General features: G+C 48.0%; 1 protein-coding gene across 7 annotated transcripts in view; it reads right to left on the bottom strand.

Moving 5' to 3' along the window:
• Positions 1-17,670, bottom strand: part of DNM1 (dynamin 1) — a 71,812-nt gene that overhangs the window by 10,374 nt on the left and 43,768 nt on the right. For 6 of the 7 annotated variants that reach the window (XM_088177258.1, XM_088177259.1, XM_088177261.1 and 3 more), the window contains 3 exons: positions 2,940-3,049; positions 2,232-2,343; positions 1,026-1,037 (listed from right to left, as the gene is read on the bottom strand). In XM_088177258.1, the coding sequence (XP_088033384.1) occupies positions 1,026-1,037; positions 2,232-2,343; positions 2,940-3,049 (234 nt within the window). The remainder of the gene's footprint in view (positions 1-1,025; positions 1,038-2,231; positions 2,344-2,939; positions 3,050-17,670) is intronic. The other variant, XM_088177263.1, reaches the window with a different exon arrangement.

The following is a 17,670-nucleotide window of genomic DNA, read 5'->3' as shown; positions in this document are numbered from 1 at the left end:
GAAAAGGTGAAAGGAAACAGGGACTCCTGACTCATATTCAGAGGTTATGGCTCTGGTGCATACTCAAAGCTGTATTACTACTTTTTAATATTTATAGCTTCCTGAAAGGTTTTTCATTTGAGCTGGGTTTTCCATGACCAGAGTCAGTTAAAACCAAGAATCATTTATCATAAATTAAGTCTCACAGGTTCTCTGCCATGCTGCATCTTTGTCCTCATTATACAAATGAGAAAACAGATACAGAGAAGTGAAATAACTGCTCTTCTCAGGCTGACCACAAATAGATGGAATAAACTAAAAAACTTTCCTATCAGTTCAACTGCAACTCCTGCATCATAAGTAATAATTATCTTTTCTTTCACCCCAAGCAGATGAATCTCTTCCTGTTTGCCTGAAGTAAAGTGTTTATTCTGTAAGGTAAAATCTGGACTGCGCTGTTTGACAGCAAGCAATTGGCAAGGCTCCTCCATTTGGGATCAATTTCAAAGCACTGAAGCATGAAAGAACTGCTGCCTTCCTCAATGCTTATTTAAAAAAAAACCCTGTGATTGTATAATGAAACATCTTTGTTTTAAACAGCCCTAGTCTGAACAATTTGCCATGTAGGAAATGGCTTCTCTTTTGTTTTGGGGAACAAAATATATGAGAAAGGGCAAATTCTTTTGTTCATTTGAGCTTTTGCTGAGAAGATCTTACATAGTGAAGGAATGCAAGGTCTCAGTGTGAAACAAAGTAAAGGAAGTGGATGTCAAACAGGACAACTTAAAAAAATGAGGGCAAAAAAAAACCCCCAAAAATAAGCTTGCACCAAGATTCAGAAGTCATACAAAAAGTGAGGAAAAAAAAGAAAAAAGGAAAACTCAAACCAAGAACAGAAACAGACAGCAGGAATCCAACAGAGGGTACAAAGAGGGAGAAGAAGCAAATGCCTCTCAGGAAATTGTGACAAAAGGAGAAAAAAAAAATGAGAGAGCTATCTGGTGAGAGCCCCAGGAGGCAACACAGGCAGAGGAGGTCAGACTTACTTTGTCCTTGTCCTGGCAGGCCAGTTTGAGCATACATGGAAAAAATTAAAACAAAAAGGGACAAAAAATAAAAAATGACTTAGTTGGTCTCAGAATTTGGAGAAGATCCCATAATAGCACTGACAAGCAAAAGATCAATCCCACTAAAAATACATCAATACCTCTATTACCCTAGAAGAGGAACAAGTGAACTGTTTAGCTAAAATGAAAAGTGGGATGCTCTGCAAAGGAAACCATATTGTTAGCAACAAAGGGCAACTTACCTGCAAGGGCCACTGCCATTCCTTACAGGGGTTTTGAGACAGGGATCAGGGTTCCCATGTCAAACCCCTCCACTTGCACAGCAACAGGTGGCCAAAGCCACTGTGGTTAAGAGGCCCAGTTTGGTTCAAAGCTAATCTAAGTCATGTCACTGTTAAAGCCCAGTCCCTAACTCTTTTTAAAATCTCTTATCAGTCTGTCAGGAAATGCTTTAAGGCAAAACCAGCAATATTCAAGTGTAACAGGACAGATGAATGAAAGAAATCTATTAGAAGCAACAAATACAAACAGAAAAGCAATTATTGCTTTTCTAATGGAAAAACTATTTATAGCAGCTTCCTTTTACAGAGGAACAGGAAAGGCTTTGAACAGAAACAAATACCACAATTGTCTAGAAGATACCTTTAAAGCAGAAAATAATGCTGACAATAAGTGCTGTGGGACAAGGGGAAGGGAAGAGATAAGAGTTCTTGCTAAAGGAGAATATTAGAGTATCTACCAAGCAAAAGAAAAATTCAAAGAACATCTCTCCCTAATTAGTTGGAGGAAAGAAAGGGAGAACAAATGCTAAGTCAGGAAGTTCCTAATAAGGCTGTACAGAGCTACCAAAAAAGAATGGTGCCTTTGCTCAGTTAGTAGTCACTGTAGTTAAATGTCACCCTTATATTGTGAATTTAATGTCCACAAAACAAGACAGCTAGAGAGATTTATCAAGGCAGTCTTATCTTACTTTATCTTCCCTTTCAAGCTGCCAGTTACTTTATCTCAAGCTTCCAAAATGGAAGCACCAGGACATAACAAAATTTTTTTTTGTTATGAAAGATTCTCAGCTCTGGAAAGACACAAAATCTTTACAGACTTATTTTTAACATAAGGAGATGGAGCTATCCTTCTCAAGACACATATTATGCTCCTCCTTAACCCATTTTTATGGCTGTCACTTACCCCAACACGCTCTGGGTAGACCCCTGCACGAAGGAATGAAGCCTTCCAGCTATCCACCTCCTCCTGGGTCTCACAGGCCAGCTCCAGCTGCCGGTAGTCCTTGTAAACATTCCTGACAGGAAGACACATTTTAGTATTCTCTCTTGCAGCTCAGAGATCTGCCCATATTTAACAAAGATATCAATGACTAGGGAATCCTCCTGTCATTTTAAGACAGAGATGCTTGGTCCCTTGCTAGGAACATCATGATGACCCTGAAAAAGGAATTTTTTTTTTTAAATCAAGTTTGGTTGCTCTCAAATCAGTTGTATCTTTCAACAAGGCCTGAAAAAGACTCCTTTTTCAATTCTGCTTGCTGCTGGACGACTCCACCCATCCCAGGTGCTATGGCTTTCCCTAGTCACTCACCAAGAACACTGTGATTATAAATATATATCCCAGCCACAGGCTGACCAAGGTAATCATGCCAAAAGGCTGAAGGGTTAAGGTCACACCACAGGCCACGCACTGGCAAACAAAAGGAAAATTATACACATCTGTCAGATCAGAGGGAATGAAGTTAAGTCCTCCCATCTCCTTCAAAAGTGGCTGTTCTGAAAGGACACTCCTATCTTTCCTGGACAGCTATCCTAACCCACTCATGCCTACTCTGTTACATAAATCCTGTCCCTAGCTCCAGCAGCTTGGTGTGCTGAGATGGGAGCATACCTCTGTTCAGTGTTGAAGAGAGCAAAGATGTGCTTGCTGGACATGAACCCCTTCTCCACATCTCGCAGTTTCAGGTTATCCACTGGTAACATGTACTTCTTCTCCTTCTCCTGAAAAGGGAATGAAGAACAAGTCACTCCCTGCTCCAGGGGCACCACTGCCCTGCCAGCATGGAGCATCAGCAACAGGGCCCCACGTCAAGAGAGGCATTCTCAGACCCAAGTCCTCTGTCTCCTGGAGTCTGTGAGAGAAGGGGAAATCTGGAAACAAGAGTTTGTCCTTCCCAACTGCCTTTGTGATGTGGCCCAACACTCTGTCCCATTAACTCCTCCAGGAGCAGCCACCAGCACAGCAATGTCCAACTTCCCCAGGCTGTGCTCAGCACTGCGGTCCCACTCTTCTCAGCAAAGGGGTCAATCAAGGTTCAGGAAAAGGCATGTAACAGAGTAGCTGGTTTGATACAAAAGTTAATAAACCTTGATGTTAAATATTATATTAAAAATCTGGTTTATGTATAGATACATACACACACAAACACACATATATATATACCTCAAATTTACCTCTTTAGAAAACCTGACTTGCTGATTTTGTTACTTCATCCTATCACTGTCCTAGTCCTACATTCCATTAGTTATTGTGAACCCTTCACCTTCATAAAAAACAAAAATATCAAAACTTGATCTTAACTTTTACATTTGCATACAGAAACTAAGGCAGAAATGATAATCCCTGCTTAGTCTCAAATCTGGATCTACACCAAATGAACAGAACTGAATTTGGTTTAAGGCTCTCGTTCAGAACATCCTACTCCAGCTGGGAATTATACCCCAGCAAAACAAGAGAGGGAGCCCTCACACTGGTCTCCAAAACGCTGAACACAGCTATCCAAGACTAAACCAAAACCAGAGCATACTCCTATGTGCAAAGCAAGCATGTGTGACTGTCCCCTTGTGAGATCTTGTGTGTTTGTAGACCCTTCTTGGTTGGAAACGTGATCATTCTTAAGGGAAACAGGATGAAAAAAAAAAGATGGTCAGTGAGGAGAGATCCTAAAGAGCTGACCAGGAAGGAAGGGCAGGGCAGAGGAGCAGGTACAAGGGACAAATCTTCTGAGCTCGAACACCCAGAAAATGGCAAGTCCAGCCTAACATCATCTTAAGCTTCAGCTAAATTGACTTGAGTTTGCTAAGGATACCAGGACCTCACAGTTCTGAGCTAGCCCAAAGATCAAATCATATCAGTTCATTACAATCATATGCAATGAGACTATCCCAAAAAGCAGCACCTAGAAAACAGAAGAGATCACTTGGGTTGCTGCCAGACTGTCTCTCTAAGATGCCAGGCCATGAAAACAGAATTCTTCCAAGCCAATTTCCCTGGACTTTCTAATACTGTTGATCAGTTTTAATTAGATGTGGGCAGGCATTTTTCTAATGGGGTATTTGTCAGCCACATGCTGGTCTCAGAGCTACACAGACTACTTCAGATTCTGTGAGCCACAAAGAACCTGCAGCTTTCTATTACTCTGGGTTATTATTACATTGACTTAGGCTTAACTAGTGACCTAGAAGAGAACAACATCAACTTCTGAGTCCCTGGCTGAGTCAGACCATCCCCACTGCAGCCTCACTTAACTGGAACTCCCTGCATTCACTCCACAGTCCCTGGGCTAGTAAAAAAAACCCCAAAACACCAACCACTCCCCCTAAGCTGCCCTCCCCCCCCCAAAAAAAAACCCAACAGAACCCCAAAAAACCCAATAGAAACCAAACCAAAACAAACAAACAACAAAACAAAAAACCAAAACAAACAAAAAAACCCCAACCCCCTCCAAAAAAAACCCAACAAAATCCAACAAAACTGCTGATGCTAAAGATGTCTGAGAAAAAACTTCTGCATTAGACCCACATAATTCCATAGAAGTTCTGCAATGGTGTCATTCTTCAGGAAAAAATGTCAAAAAGTAAGGGAATTCCATGTCCCTGATATGGAAACAACATGCTCTTTGCCAGAGTTTCAACTTTCACCCTTTCTAAGCTCTCGCATAAATGCTGCCACGTGATCAAGACAGCACTATTCTTCACATGCTGATCTTGCCACAGACCACAGGGAAGACAAAATATCTGTCTGCCAGCACAACTTATCAGTCCTCGAGGTGGAGGCAGCAAGAACAATCAAGTGGAGGACATGGGCACAAGACAAGAAGCCCCCAAGCCAGGCAAGCTGCAACGAGCCCCTGCTGCTCCCCATCTCCCCACACCTCCCCCTTCCCAGTCCCCCACTTCAGCCTTTCCAGCTTCTCAGTTTTCAACCCAGCCTGTTTTATATCAACAATCTGACTTCATTTCCTGAATGCAGAGACAGGAAAGTGTGGAACGAGCTGCCAAGGGCTGAGCCTCTCAAAACTTTGGCTGAGCGCTCTGCCCATATGTTAGCAATCTGGCAGGGTGTGCTATGGCTGAGCAGCATCCTGGCCAAGAGGGGAAAAGGGCTTCTCTCTCTCTAACTTTCCAGATTTGGAGTCAGGAGGGAAGAGATGGAAGAGCCAGCACACATCGAAATGGGAAAGTAGTTTGTGAAATCCTATATTCAAAGTCTTCAGTGTGATCCCAAGAGGCTTATGTTGCTTATATTACCCTTCATCAATAAGGAGAAGAAAAAATAAAATCAGGCAAAACTCTCCCTCGGCAGCAGAGTATGTGTTATATAAAATGTACTTGCTGGCTGTGAGTTAATCTGTAGAGCCATGAGGCCAAGGGGAGGTGGGGCAGTGGCAGAGGCCCCCAGACTGTAGCAAACAGAACATGGTGCTCAGAGTTGGCTTGGGAGTATTGTAGGCACACGGTAACCACCCCTCATCACGGCTGCTGCTCTCACAGGAGTCTCAGCCTGCATGGAGACCTGCAGGAAGAGATGACTGCAAGCTCCTTGCAGAGGCAAGATAAGTGCCAGAGGATTATTCCCCCGCCCCCAGCACAGTGCAGAATGCAGCCATATGGCTCTGTACTTTGCATCTACCAGGGAAAGAAAATACACATGGCCAGGAAGCCGACCAGGATCCATGAGCCATTCCAGTTGTGGGGTGAAAAGCACAATAACTGCTGGAAAAAAGTGATGCTGCAGTTGCAGCCTGATGTTCCAATGTCCTTTATTGCTGCTACACATCTCCTTATGGTGGCTAAATCCTACAGATGGGTTTTGGCCAGATATAGCAATAATCTACACTATCACCTGAATTATTTGTTGCTAACCTGCAAGTAATAACCTATAAGAAGTTCACAGAATTCAGCAGGCAGCAAGCCAGCCTGACTCCAAGCATTTTCTCCATTCACCTGAACTGCCTCAGCAGCAAAGTAAATTTTCCTGCTCTTGGATACATGCAAAGGAAGCTGACAGATGCATGTGTGGGCTCCCTAAGGTTAGAAATTGGCACTCACAGCACAAGAAAGTAATTGGCAGAATTATTAGGTCTCAGTTTGCATTTGAAGCATAAATAAACTAATTAAAGGTTTCCCTGTAGCTGGTATGACAAACACCTTCTTCTGCACAGGGACAAAGGTCTGGATATGGGAGAAGACATTGCCATTGTTTTAATTGGAGGCTCTGTGAAATTAGGGGAAATTCATCTTGCTTATACCTCTTAATCTCTCTTCCCTCCTGTAAGATGTAAAGTATTACAGGTAAACAAACCTGCCCCAGAGATGCCTGGAGTTTCAGTAAAATTGTTTCTGCTAAGCACATGTACAGCATTTTGGGAACTCCAGTAATAAAACTCTACTCCAATGGAGAAACATTAACATCATAATTTAAAATAAACACACTGCATAAATACATGCACACTAAAAGATTATTAGGAAAAAGCCTTTAAAAAACAGTTTGGAATATTTGAAAGCAAGTGAGCTGAGCTTTTCAAGCTGAACCAACCACTCCACTCCCCCAAACAAGATGTTACCAACTGCTTTCTGCTTCTTGTCTTAGCAAGTAGAAGAGCTGAATTTCTGAGATGTGATTCCTCCAGGAAGCCCTGGTCATCCCACTATATACACACATCTTGAGACCATCTTTCCCAGACACAGCCCACCTGTATCACTTTTCCCCTCAGAGCATAATTTATAGGAATGATTCCTGCCCCAAGCTGCAAAGCAGCTGTAATGGCTTGTTTACATCAGAAAGCTGCCTTGGTTTAACTTAACACATCCTAAGATTTTAAGCTGATTTAGTTCAAAAGCTCTGTAGACACTAGACCTGGACTCATGTGATTAATCACAGCCATTACTATCAGCTTGGTAAGCACAGCAATGACAATTAACTCACCTGCACAAAAGTAAAGATTTTTATTCACATCAGCTGAAATAATGCAGAGATTTAAACCTGCAGCCAAGTGCAGCCCGAGGAAGCCATCAGGGGGTTTATGAAGAAGCACAGGCAGGAACCTGAGTTACTTGAGAGAGACTATACTGCCCAAAACTCGACTGTCATGACCCCTCTAAGGTCACAGCAATGCCCACCAGCCTTCACAAAGGACAACCAGGCACTTCTCCCTGCCCCTGTCCTTGTTCCAGGGCAGGGATGGAACCATCCCAGAGTATCTGACTTGCTTTGCTGAGGTAAGGCACAACACACACAGACACACACAGAGTGTTTCACACCCCTGAGAGAGGGTGGGTTACACCTCCCCAGTGCACAGTCACTGCCATGATGGGAGTTCCAAGTGTTCGTATTTTCGGTCACAAAACTTAACCATCCACACCAGGAGAAGGAATCCTGGAAGGGAGACACGTGAATAAAGTCCTCTTTAATCCCTGCAGCACAGGGAGAGGGAGCAAATCTTGTGGGCAGGGACTAACATCTGGAATCACTACATGAGAGCCAGGCGTCACAGAAAGCGACAGCATTCCTCAAGTTTCCATGCAGGGTAGGGAACCTTCCTTTCCCCCGCGCAACCCCATCCGTCAGCCGCTCACTTCCTGCCAAACTCTGCCTTCCCAGCAGCCAGCAAGCTCCTCCCTCGAGTCTAGTTAGCTTTCCACTGCCACGTCAAGTGAGGCAGAAGGACAGAAGGGAAGCAAGAAGGGAGGGAGCAAAAACCAGAAGAGGGAGGGAGGGTCAGCAATGCCAGGGCGTAGTGGGGGGAGAGAAAGAAGGGATGTGGATTGCTCCTGCAGCAGCCAGAGGTGAGCTGCAAGGGCAACTGGCCAAGGTTGCCTTCTGCAACCCTGTCAAAGGACCTTCTGGAGGGCTTGGAAGCAAAGGCTGGTTCTGTCTGAGCCTTGCTCTGGACCCGCTGATCTTCAGGACAGGAGATGAGGGTGCATGGGGCCTGAGGATCCTCCCACACAGCTCCATGGGGAAGAAAAGGAGTTGAATGAAGCAACAAGTCCTGCACACCTGGGTGACAGCCAAGACTTCACAGCATTTCCTCCTCAAACTAAAGTAATCAATTTTTTTTTTCTCTTTCTAAAAAGGTGCAGCTTATCCCAGGTGGAATCCAGGTACCAGCCTGACACCAGCACTGGAAGATGAAGGCACTTGGAAACTTGCTCCAAATTGGAAACATGCAGGGAGCAACATTTCTTCTCCCCCAGCTGCCAGACGAGGATGTTTTTCCAATCAGGACTTGGACTTTCGTTCACCCCATCTCTGCCCCGCACAACCCCATCCCAAAAGCAGGGAGGGGAGAGGACTAATGAGCTGCTGATTGCCGGAGAGCAGATCGCAGAGGCTCCACTCCGTCTGCCCAGTGTTCAGACTACCTGTTCAGGACTACGAGATTGTACAGTAGTCTGCACATTGGTTAGGCTGTGCTGGGATACACCACACACTGCCAGTGCTGCACGGGGACGGCAACACCTGCACGGCAGAGGGACATGCTTGGAGAGGGTGGGCTCTGGGGATGGCTGCATGCAGAGGTCACTCACCCCTCAGCCTGGGAGGGTCTAACCCTTCGGAGCCATGCCTGATCATCACTCTTACTTGCCTATTCACCAGCCTACTCAAAACTTTCTTATTTCCCCTGTCTCTCTCGTTCCTTTCTTATTTCTTTCAGTTTCATGTGCTTGTCTCAAGGTAGCTGTGTTCAGGATGGCTTATGTTTCACATGCTAAGCTTTGCCATAAAATGCAGAAATAAACACACAGGGTCTGTCAAAGTCACAACTGCGGTGTGCTTTGCTACCTGAGAAGGCAGGTTCAAGCACAGAAAGGTGACTGGAGAAGGGGGAGTTTATAGTGTAAAGAATATTGGTCATAATACAAAGAAAAACCCACAACAGATTCAAAGTTGGAGGTTTGGATGCTCTGGGTGTTGTGTTTGCTTTGATGTTTGTCTGCCAGAGAAAGAAGACAAACTGAGTGAAAGCATAAATGAGGACCGATTAAAACAGAGTAAGATTAGAGAAAACATACACTTATGAAAAAATTTAAGTGCATGAATGAAAAGGCTGCACAGAGAATGCAAAGAAAATGAACATGTTCCAGAGAGCACCTGAGAGCAGCATGAAAGCAGGAAAGGAACCACCTCAGAGGAGACCTGCTCTTATGTTCTTTAAAACAAGCTGGATGCAAAAACTTGACTGAAGCCAACTCATCACAGCAAGCTTCTGATGAATGAGGGCATCTGAGTAAAGAAAAAATATTTCTACCATCTAATCTGTGCCTCAGGGACGTGGACTGGGGAGTAGAAGGGGCCAGAGAAGAGGGAAGTGCATGTGTGCAGTGGGGGGGACAATCTCTACGGATCCATGTGTTTATTTGTAAATTAGAATTGGGTAAGCGATGCTGCCAGGTACAGAATACACAGCTATCTAGTGACTATCAATAAGGTCACATCTTCCCCAGGACAGGAATACATTTCAAAGAAAAGAGAAGGCAAGAAGACAGAGAAGAAGTTCAACAACTGATGCATCAGGAATCAACACGATCTGTAAGGAATACAAAGCACACACATGCACCTAAAGTACCTAAAACTCTGCAGCCTTCCCTCCTGGCACACACAAAGGTCTCAAAAGCAGTGACATTGCATGCAACATGTGAATACCCTCACACAAGCAAATAAGGTCATTCTTCTAATGTAGTCACCCATTCACACAAGACCCAAATTTCTAGTGCATGATTTACCTGAGTAAGGACAAAAGGTTCCAGCTGTACAGCACATTCACACAAATTCCCAAAGGAAGCTGCAGATACATCCATCCATCCACCCAGCTGTGCAAACACTCCAGCACACAGTGGCACACAGGCACTCCAGCAGTACAGTCACCCTGCGGAGCAGGGAATGAGCTCTACTGGCAGGAACCACAGAGCACAGTGCTCATTCCATCCTGCCTACAAGGTCCCTGTCACCAGCAGCTCTCTCCAAGCTCACAGACCCTCTTCTCCAGCAGACAGGAAAGCCCTGCAGAGTCATAGGCACTGTGCATTTCATAAGAGATCTGGGCAGAAGGAGTATTCAAATCAAGTTCTTGTATCATGTCCACTGTGGTGCTTGCTGAGCAGCCAGTGTGCTCTGGTGCTGTTCTGCTGCTCCACTGGGATACTATGGCCTCCCTGAGCAAGGAAACCTCACTCTGTACTGCCAGCAGCCAGAGCAGGCTCCTCCCCACCTCTCCTTCCCACTGCTGGCCTGCAGCATGATCCCACAGGGTTCAGGAGACGCAGGTACCTCAGGAGGGTCGCCAGGTCCTGGGAGGCCAAGCTTTCTGTGGGGCCACTCTCCATGGGGCCAGTGTTTGACTCATTGAAAGGAGACAGGAAGACAAACAGAGAGCCCAGGAGCACACACACATGCTCTTGGCAGCAAGGCAGACTGGGGAGCCAACTTTCCACCCCCGCCTGGCCCACTCTTTCCTTCCCCTCCCATTCCCCAGCACAGTCCCTCAGGCCCCTCCAGAGCATCAACAGCCATATATCCCTGCTAACATGTAATGCTGGGCCCTTTAAGACATTTTAAGCTTCAGTTCCTTTCTTCAGAGGCCGAGAAAAAAACAAGCCAGTGCTGCGGAAAGACTGGTATTTCACTAATGGGGTCCAGATGTCTTCATTCCGCAGACGCTGGGTCCTGGCTTATGGGACAGGGCAGGGAGAGGCAGCGTCCCCAGTCCCCCTGGCCCCAGAGGTGCTGGCCTAGCCTTCACCCTCACCCCACCACACACCACCTCACCCTGCTCCTTCCCCCATCAGCACCCACAGCTCTGCTACCAGCACTTCCATCCACAAAAGGCAGATTCAGCTTCCTCCTCGTTCCCTCTGGAAAGCAGCCAGAGCACAGGGGAACTAGGACAAGAGAGCCCACAAAGTGCAGGGTGGGGCAGACACAGCCTCCCCCTTCCTTCCAGAGCTGAAGCAAAGACAGACCATGGTGAACAATCTTTAAAAACACATGAGATTGTTTGGAGAGCTGAAGAGGACATGAGTTCTCCTGAACTGGTGAAAGAGAGCTCCATGACAGACATGCAAGAATCCCCTGTCTGACAGAGGACCATGCACTGTGAGCAAACTCTTGGGCATTCAGTCAGCTCCATGCAGGACTGAGGTTTGGGATGGGAATCCCCATGCTCAAGGCTCTCCCAGCTGCCCATCAAATGCACCAACTTTTAGCCTGACTCAATATTTGAGTCCAGGCAGACTTTGCTTCCTTTCTCCCTCACAACAGCCAGTGATCAAGGAGCTGGACTTGGGAAGGAAGCAAATAAAACACACACTTCCCTTTCCCCCCTGCTCCCACTCAGTTGAAAACAAAGACTCCTTTCTCAGAGGCAGCTCAGACCTCATCAGTGCTGGTTCTCTGTGTTTAAGGGACAGGGGCTGGCAGGGAACTGTTTTCATTAGGCAGCTCTGCAGAAGGGAAATGGTGCAGACCTCCAGTTGCTATCAACCCCCAAGGCTGCCCTCCCTCAGGAGGGGAGGGAGGTCCAATCCCCATCCCAGGCAACTGGAATCTATCAACAGTTTATACATCCCCACTGCAGACCGCCCTCCCTCCCACTCCCTGGGGGAAGAACAGGGAATTCTGATCATCTCTGTAATACAGATGTAGCAGCTGGCTTTGATTAAACTACTTGATGTTTATAACCACTCGACCTGTATATGAAGCCCAGAGGAGAGGGAAGCCTCCCCAAGCAACTCTGAACACAAAGGACAGGGGTCTTACAGCAGAGAGACACTGATTTAGCAAAAGCCATTTCAATTCCTCGTTCTTTAATTAGGAAATTGCTGCCTGCTCATCCACAGCAGCACAGCAGCCATCTCCATACAGAAAGCAATATTTAGAGGCTGATTCATCACTGTATTTGTCATCATTTCTACCTGCTGAGAGGGAAACAGGCCCACTGATAGCAACTAGACAAGAAGCCAGGCCTGGCTGCAGCTCCCAGACACAATACTGAGTGCCTCAGAACACCTGAGGGACACAAACCACAATAAGAGGCAGAGAAGTTTCTTCATTTGCGATCAGAAACTCTGAACAACCCAGAGCTTATGACTACATCTGTCTCGGTTTGAAAGACAGGTATGGTCTAAGGAAAGGCAGGAGCCCCTTTTCTGCAATGCAGAGTGCAATCCCCCTCCCTTTTAATTATTTTAGGTCCAATTCAGACACCTTCAGGCAGGAGATATGGGGATGAGAATAACAGTTCTTTACTGGTATTTAACAAAGCAGAAAAAACCAACAACAGCTATAAAAATTGGCAAACAGAAACAGTCTAGCTCCGCTCCAGTCCCTTCTGGCCGCAGGCCGTCTCCCTGTGCTGTTACCGGTGCTGTGGGGGCAGGGCAGGTCCCGCGCAGTTGAAGAGGGCTGGGTGATGGCGGCCGCGGCCCAGGGGAGAGAGGGGATGGGGAAAGTTACTCCCCCCTCACGGTGTCGGTCGTGGTGCTCAGCAGAGTGTCCGGAGGTAGTAGGGTGAGCTGGGAGAGCCGCGGAGCGATGTCCAAAGGCAGGGAGCGTGGATCTCAGCGCTGGGATGACAGGGGAAGATGCCAGAGCAGAGCCCAGGTTCTCTTCCCACTCCAGGAGCCAAGCGAGAGGGCGTCCCCCGCTCCAGACCCCCCTATCCCACCTTTCCTTTTCTGGTTCCCCCCCCCCTCCCCCTCCAGCCACCCCCCTACGAGAGAACATTATCTGTCATTTTAAGGTGTAGCCACAATTAATTAGCATAACAATGGGAGAAATTCCACAGAAAGAAAAGCAAAGCATTCAACCCCCAACATTATCCACCCCTGAATTTCTCCCATACTAATATGCTATATCAAATTAAACTGTTACATTATATATACATACATGCAGTTAGAGACATAGGCACAGTACTATAGGTATTTCACCCTAAAACAAGGTCTCCTTGGGGTATGCATCTGGTCTCTCCATTCTTTTGCATCACCCACCAGGTGCAACCTGGTCCTTGAGCGAATACAACTCCATGGATGGGATTGTCTTTGCTGGAGGCAGGATTCACCCAAACAGTTTTTCCTAGCATACCTCTCATGTGTACCACTGGAACCTTATCTCCATTCGATATTCCCAAGGGCTCAGATTGGGCAGGGCCTGCTCGGTTAGTGGAACCTCGGGTGTTCACTAACCAGGTGGCCTTTGGTAGATTAATCTCCCAGTTCTTGAAAGTTCCCCCACCCAGTGCCTTCAAGGTGGTTTTAAGCAGGCCATTGCACCGTTCAACTTTCCCTGCAGCTGGTGCATGGTAGGGGATATGGTACACCCACTCAATGCCGTGTTCTCTAGCCCAGGTGTTTATAAGGCTGTTCTTGAAATGAGTCCCATTGTCTGACTCAATTCTCTCAGGGGTACCATGCCTCCAAAGAACTTGTTTTTCCAGGCCCAGGATGGTGTTCCGAGCAGTGGCATGAGGCACAGGGTAGGTCTCCAACCATCCAGTGGTGGCTTCCACCATGGTCAGTACATAGCGCTTGCCCTGGCGGGTTTGAGGCAGTGTGATGTAGTCAATCTGCCAGGCCTCTCCATACTTATATTTGGACCATCGCCCCCCATACCAGAGGGGCTTCACCCGCTTGGCTTGCTTGATGGCAGCGCACGTCTCACAGTCATGGATAACTTGAGAAATACTGTCCATGGTTAGATCCACCCCTCGGTCTCGTGCCCACTTATATGTGGCATCTCTGCCCTGATGACCTGAGGCATCATGGGCCCATCGAGCCAGGAACAACTCTCCCTTGTGCTGCCAGTCTAAATCTATCTTCGACACCTCTATCTGTGCAGCCTGATCTACCTGCTCATTGTGTCGGTGTTCCTCATTAGCCCGACTCTTGGGGACATGGGCATCTACGTGACGGACTTTCACAGGCAACTTCTCTACCCGGGTGGCAATGTCTTTCCATTCATTGGCAGCCCAGATTGGTTTTCCCCTACGTTGCCAGTTAGCCTTTTTCCACCTTTCCAGCCATCCCCACAGAGCATTGGCTACCATCCATGAATCAGTGTAAAGGTAGAGTTTTGGCCACTTCTCTCTTTCAGCAATGTCCAGGGCCAGCTGAACAGCTTTGAGTTCAGCAAGTTGACTCGATCCACCTTCTCCTTCGGTAGCTTGTGCAACCTGTCGTGTGGGGCTCCATACGGCTGCTTTCCACTTCCGGTTCATCCCCACGATGCGGCAGGAACCATCAGTGAAAAGAGCATAGCATGTTTCATCTGCTGGCAGTTGGTTATACGGTGGGGCTTCTTCGGCCCGGGTCACCTGTTCCTGTTCCTCTTCGTCGGCAAGGCCAAAGTCTTCCCCTTCCGGCCAGTTGGTAATAATCTCCAAAATCCCAGGGCGATTCGGGTTTCCAATACGGGCACGTTGTGTGATGAGGGCAATCCATTTACTCCATGTGGCGTCAGTGGCATGGTGGGTTGAGGGAACCTTTCCTTTAAACATCCAGCTCAGCACTGGCAGTCGGGGTGCCAGGAGGAGTTGTGTTTCTGTGCCAACCACCTCTGAGGCAGCTTGGACCCCTTCATAGGCGGCCAAGATCTCCCTCTCCGTCGGAGTGTAGTTGGCCTCGGACCCTCTGTAGCTTCGGCTCCAGAACCCCAGTGGTCGGCCTCGCGTCTCACCAGGCACCTTCTGCCAAAGGCTCCAGGACAGACCATGGTTCCCGGCTGCAGAGTAGAGCACGTTCTTCACATCTGGTCCCGTCCTGACTGGGCCAAGGGCTACTGCATGAGCAATCTCCTGCTTGATCTGGGCAAAGGCTTGCTGCTGCTCAGGGCCCCAGTGGAAATCGTTCTTCTTGCGGATGACCAGGTAAAGAGGGCTCACAATCTGGCTGTACTCAGGAATGTGCATTCTCCAAAAGCCTATGGCACCTAGGAAGGCTTGTGTTTCCTTCTTGCTGGTTGGTGGAGACATTGCAGTGATCTTATTGATGACCTCACTGGGGATCTGGCGCCGTCCATCTTGCCACTTTACTCCCAGGAACTGGATCTCTTGGGCAGGCCCTTTGACTTTGCTCTTTTTAATGGCGAAGCCGGCTCCCAGCAGAATCTCAATGATCTTTTCTCCTTTCTGAAATACTTCCATTGCCGTATCCCCCCACACAATGATGTCATCAATGTACTGCAGATGTTCTGGAGCTCCACCCTTCTCCAGTGTAGCCTGGATCAGCCCATGACAGATGGTGGGGCTGTGTTTCCACCCCTGGGGCAGTCGGTTCCACGTGTATTGCACACCCCTCCAGGTGAAAGCGAACTGAGGCCTGCACTCTGCTGCCAGAGGAATGGAGAAGAATGCATTGGCGATGTCAATGGTGGCGTACCACTTTGCTGCCTTGGACTCCAGCTCGTACTGCAGTTCCAGCATGTCCGGCACGGCAGCGCTCAGCGGTGGAGTCACCTCATTCAGTGCACGATAGTCCACTGTCAATCTCCATTCTCCTTCCGATTTACGCACAGGCCAGATGGGGCTGTTGAAGGGTGAGTGGGTTTTGCTGACCACCCCTTGGCTCTCCAGCTCACGGATCATCTTGTGGATGGGGATCACGGCATCTCGATTCGTCCGGTACTGCCGGCGGTGCACTGTTGAGGTAGCAATTGGCACCTGTTGCTCTTTCACCCTGAGGAGTCCCACTGCAGATGGGTTTTCTGATAGCCCAGGCAGGGTGTTCAACTGCTTAATGCCCTCTGCTGCCACAGCAGCTATTCCAAAAGCCCACCTGAGTCCCTTTGGGTCTTTGTAATAGCCATTCCTGAGGAAGTCTATGCCTAGGATACATGGTGCCTCTGGGCCAGTCACAATTGGATGTTTCTGCCACTCTTTCCCAGTCAGGCTCACCTCAGCCTCCAGCAGAGTCAATTCCTGAGATCCCCCTGTAACCCCAGCAATTGAAACAGGTTCCTTTCCGACATGTCCTGATGGTATTAATGTACATTGTGAACCAGTGTCAACCAATGCTCTGTGTTCCTGTGGCTCTGATGTGCCAGGCCATCGGATCCACACCGTCCAAAAGATCCGGTTTTCCCGTGCCTCTCCCTGGCTAGAGGCAGGGCCCCTCTAGCCCTGGTTATTATTTCTCTCCTGGGCATACATACTGGAGGTTCCTTCAAGGGGATCTGACAGATCATCCTCCCTTCTGTAATACCCTGCACCTCCATGGGAGGCTGAGGCTACCCTCACTTTAGTGGAGTTCCCTCTGTTGGTGTTCCCCTCCCTGATTTGGCGCACCCGTGCTGCCAGGACAGAAGTGGGTTTCCCATCCCACCTTCTCATGTCTTCCCCGTGGTCACGTAGAAAAAACCACAGGTCAGCACGTGGGGTGTACCCTCTCTCCCTAGCTGGGGGGCGTTGGGCTCTACTTTTGGGGTCCATGACTCTCACTGGTGCTGCACTGATCTTCCTCACCTCTTCCCTTATCTCCTTCATCTCCTCCTTAAACTCCTCTCTGAGGTCCTTAGCCACAGCAGAGACATGAGCCTGCACTGGGCCAGCCATCATACTCTGATAATTCCTGAGCCTGTTGGCAACAGAACCCACTGTCACTTGGTTGGTATCAGCATCAATCATTGCAATAAAGGGGGTATATTGAGATGGGCCCAGGTTTGCCAGATTCCACAACATCTGCCCTGTGCACCTGACCTTGTCAGGGTCATTGTCATGCTGTCCATCCCTCCCAAAGAGCACCTCCAGTACTGCCACTTCTCTCAGTTTTTGGATCCCTTCCTCAAGGGTATTCCAACGTGTTCTCTGGTGGTACTCCTGCATTCTTTCCCTGTGGACAAATCTCTCTCTCACACTCATTAAAAGTCGCTCCCAGAGGGAAAGGAGACCTGTCTCCCTTACAAATACCTGGTCCACACCTGAGTCCTGGGTCAAGGCTCCCAAATTCCTTGCCTCAGTACCATCCAGTTGCACACCTGTACCCATAAGGTCCCAGACCCGCAGTAACCAGGTTGTAAAAGCCTCACGGCCCCGTCGTACAATGTCTTTTCGCAGGTTACGGAGACTCTCGTATGACAGGGACTCGGTGATGATCTCAACTTCTGGCTCCCCTGCTGCTTGTGAGGGGCCCCCTTCCTGACCCTTATTATCTAGGTGCCTTGTTTTCATCTTAGACTTCCTAGTTTCCACAGGGGCAACTGCTGCTGGCTGTGAGTGCCCTTGCAGTTCAGCTGGAACCTGGACAGATGTAACATCTGTGGGTCCCACTGCTGCACCACCAGAGTCTCCCTCTTTAAGGCAGGGGGAGGGTTTCTCACCAGCTGGGGAGAGGTACTCCTTCAGCATCTG

This window comes from Sturnus vulgaris, chromosome 22 (genome assembly GCF_052056855.1).
Source record: "Sturnus vulgaris isolate bStuVul1 chromosome 22, bStuVul1.hap1, whole genome shotgun sequence".
NCBI classification, from domain to species: domain Eukaryota; kingdom Metazoa; phylum Chordata; class Aves; order Passeriformes; family Sturnidae; genus Sturnus; species Sturnus vulgaris.
Note: the sequence above shows the minus strand (reverse complement) of the source record. Positions and strands in the feature narration are given on the sequence as shown.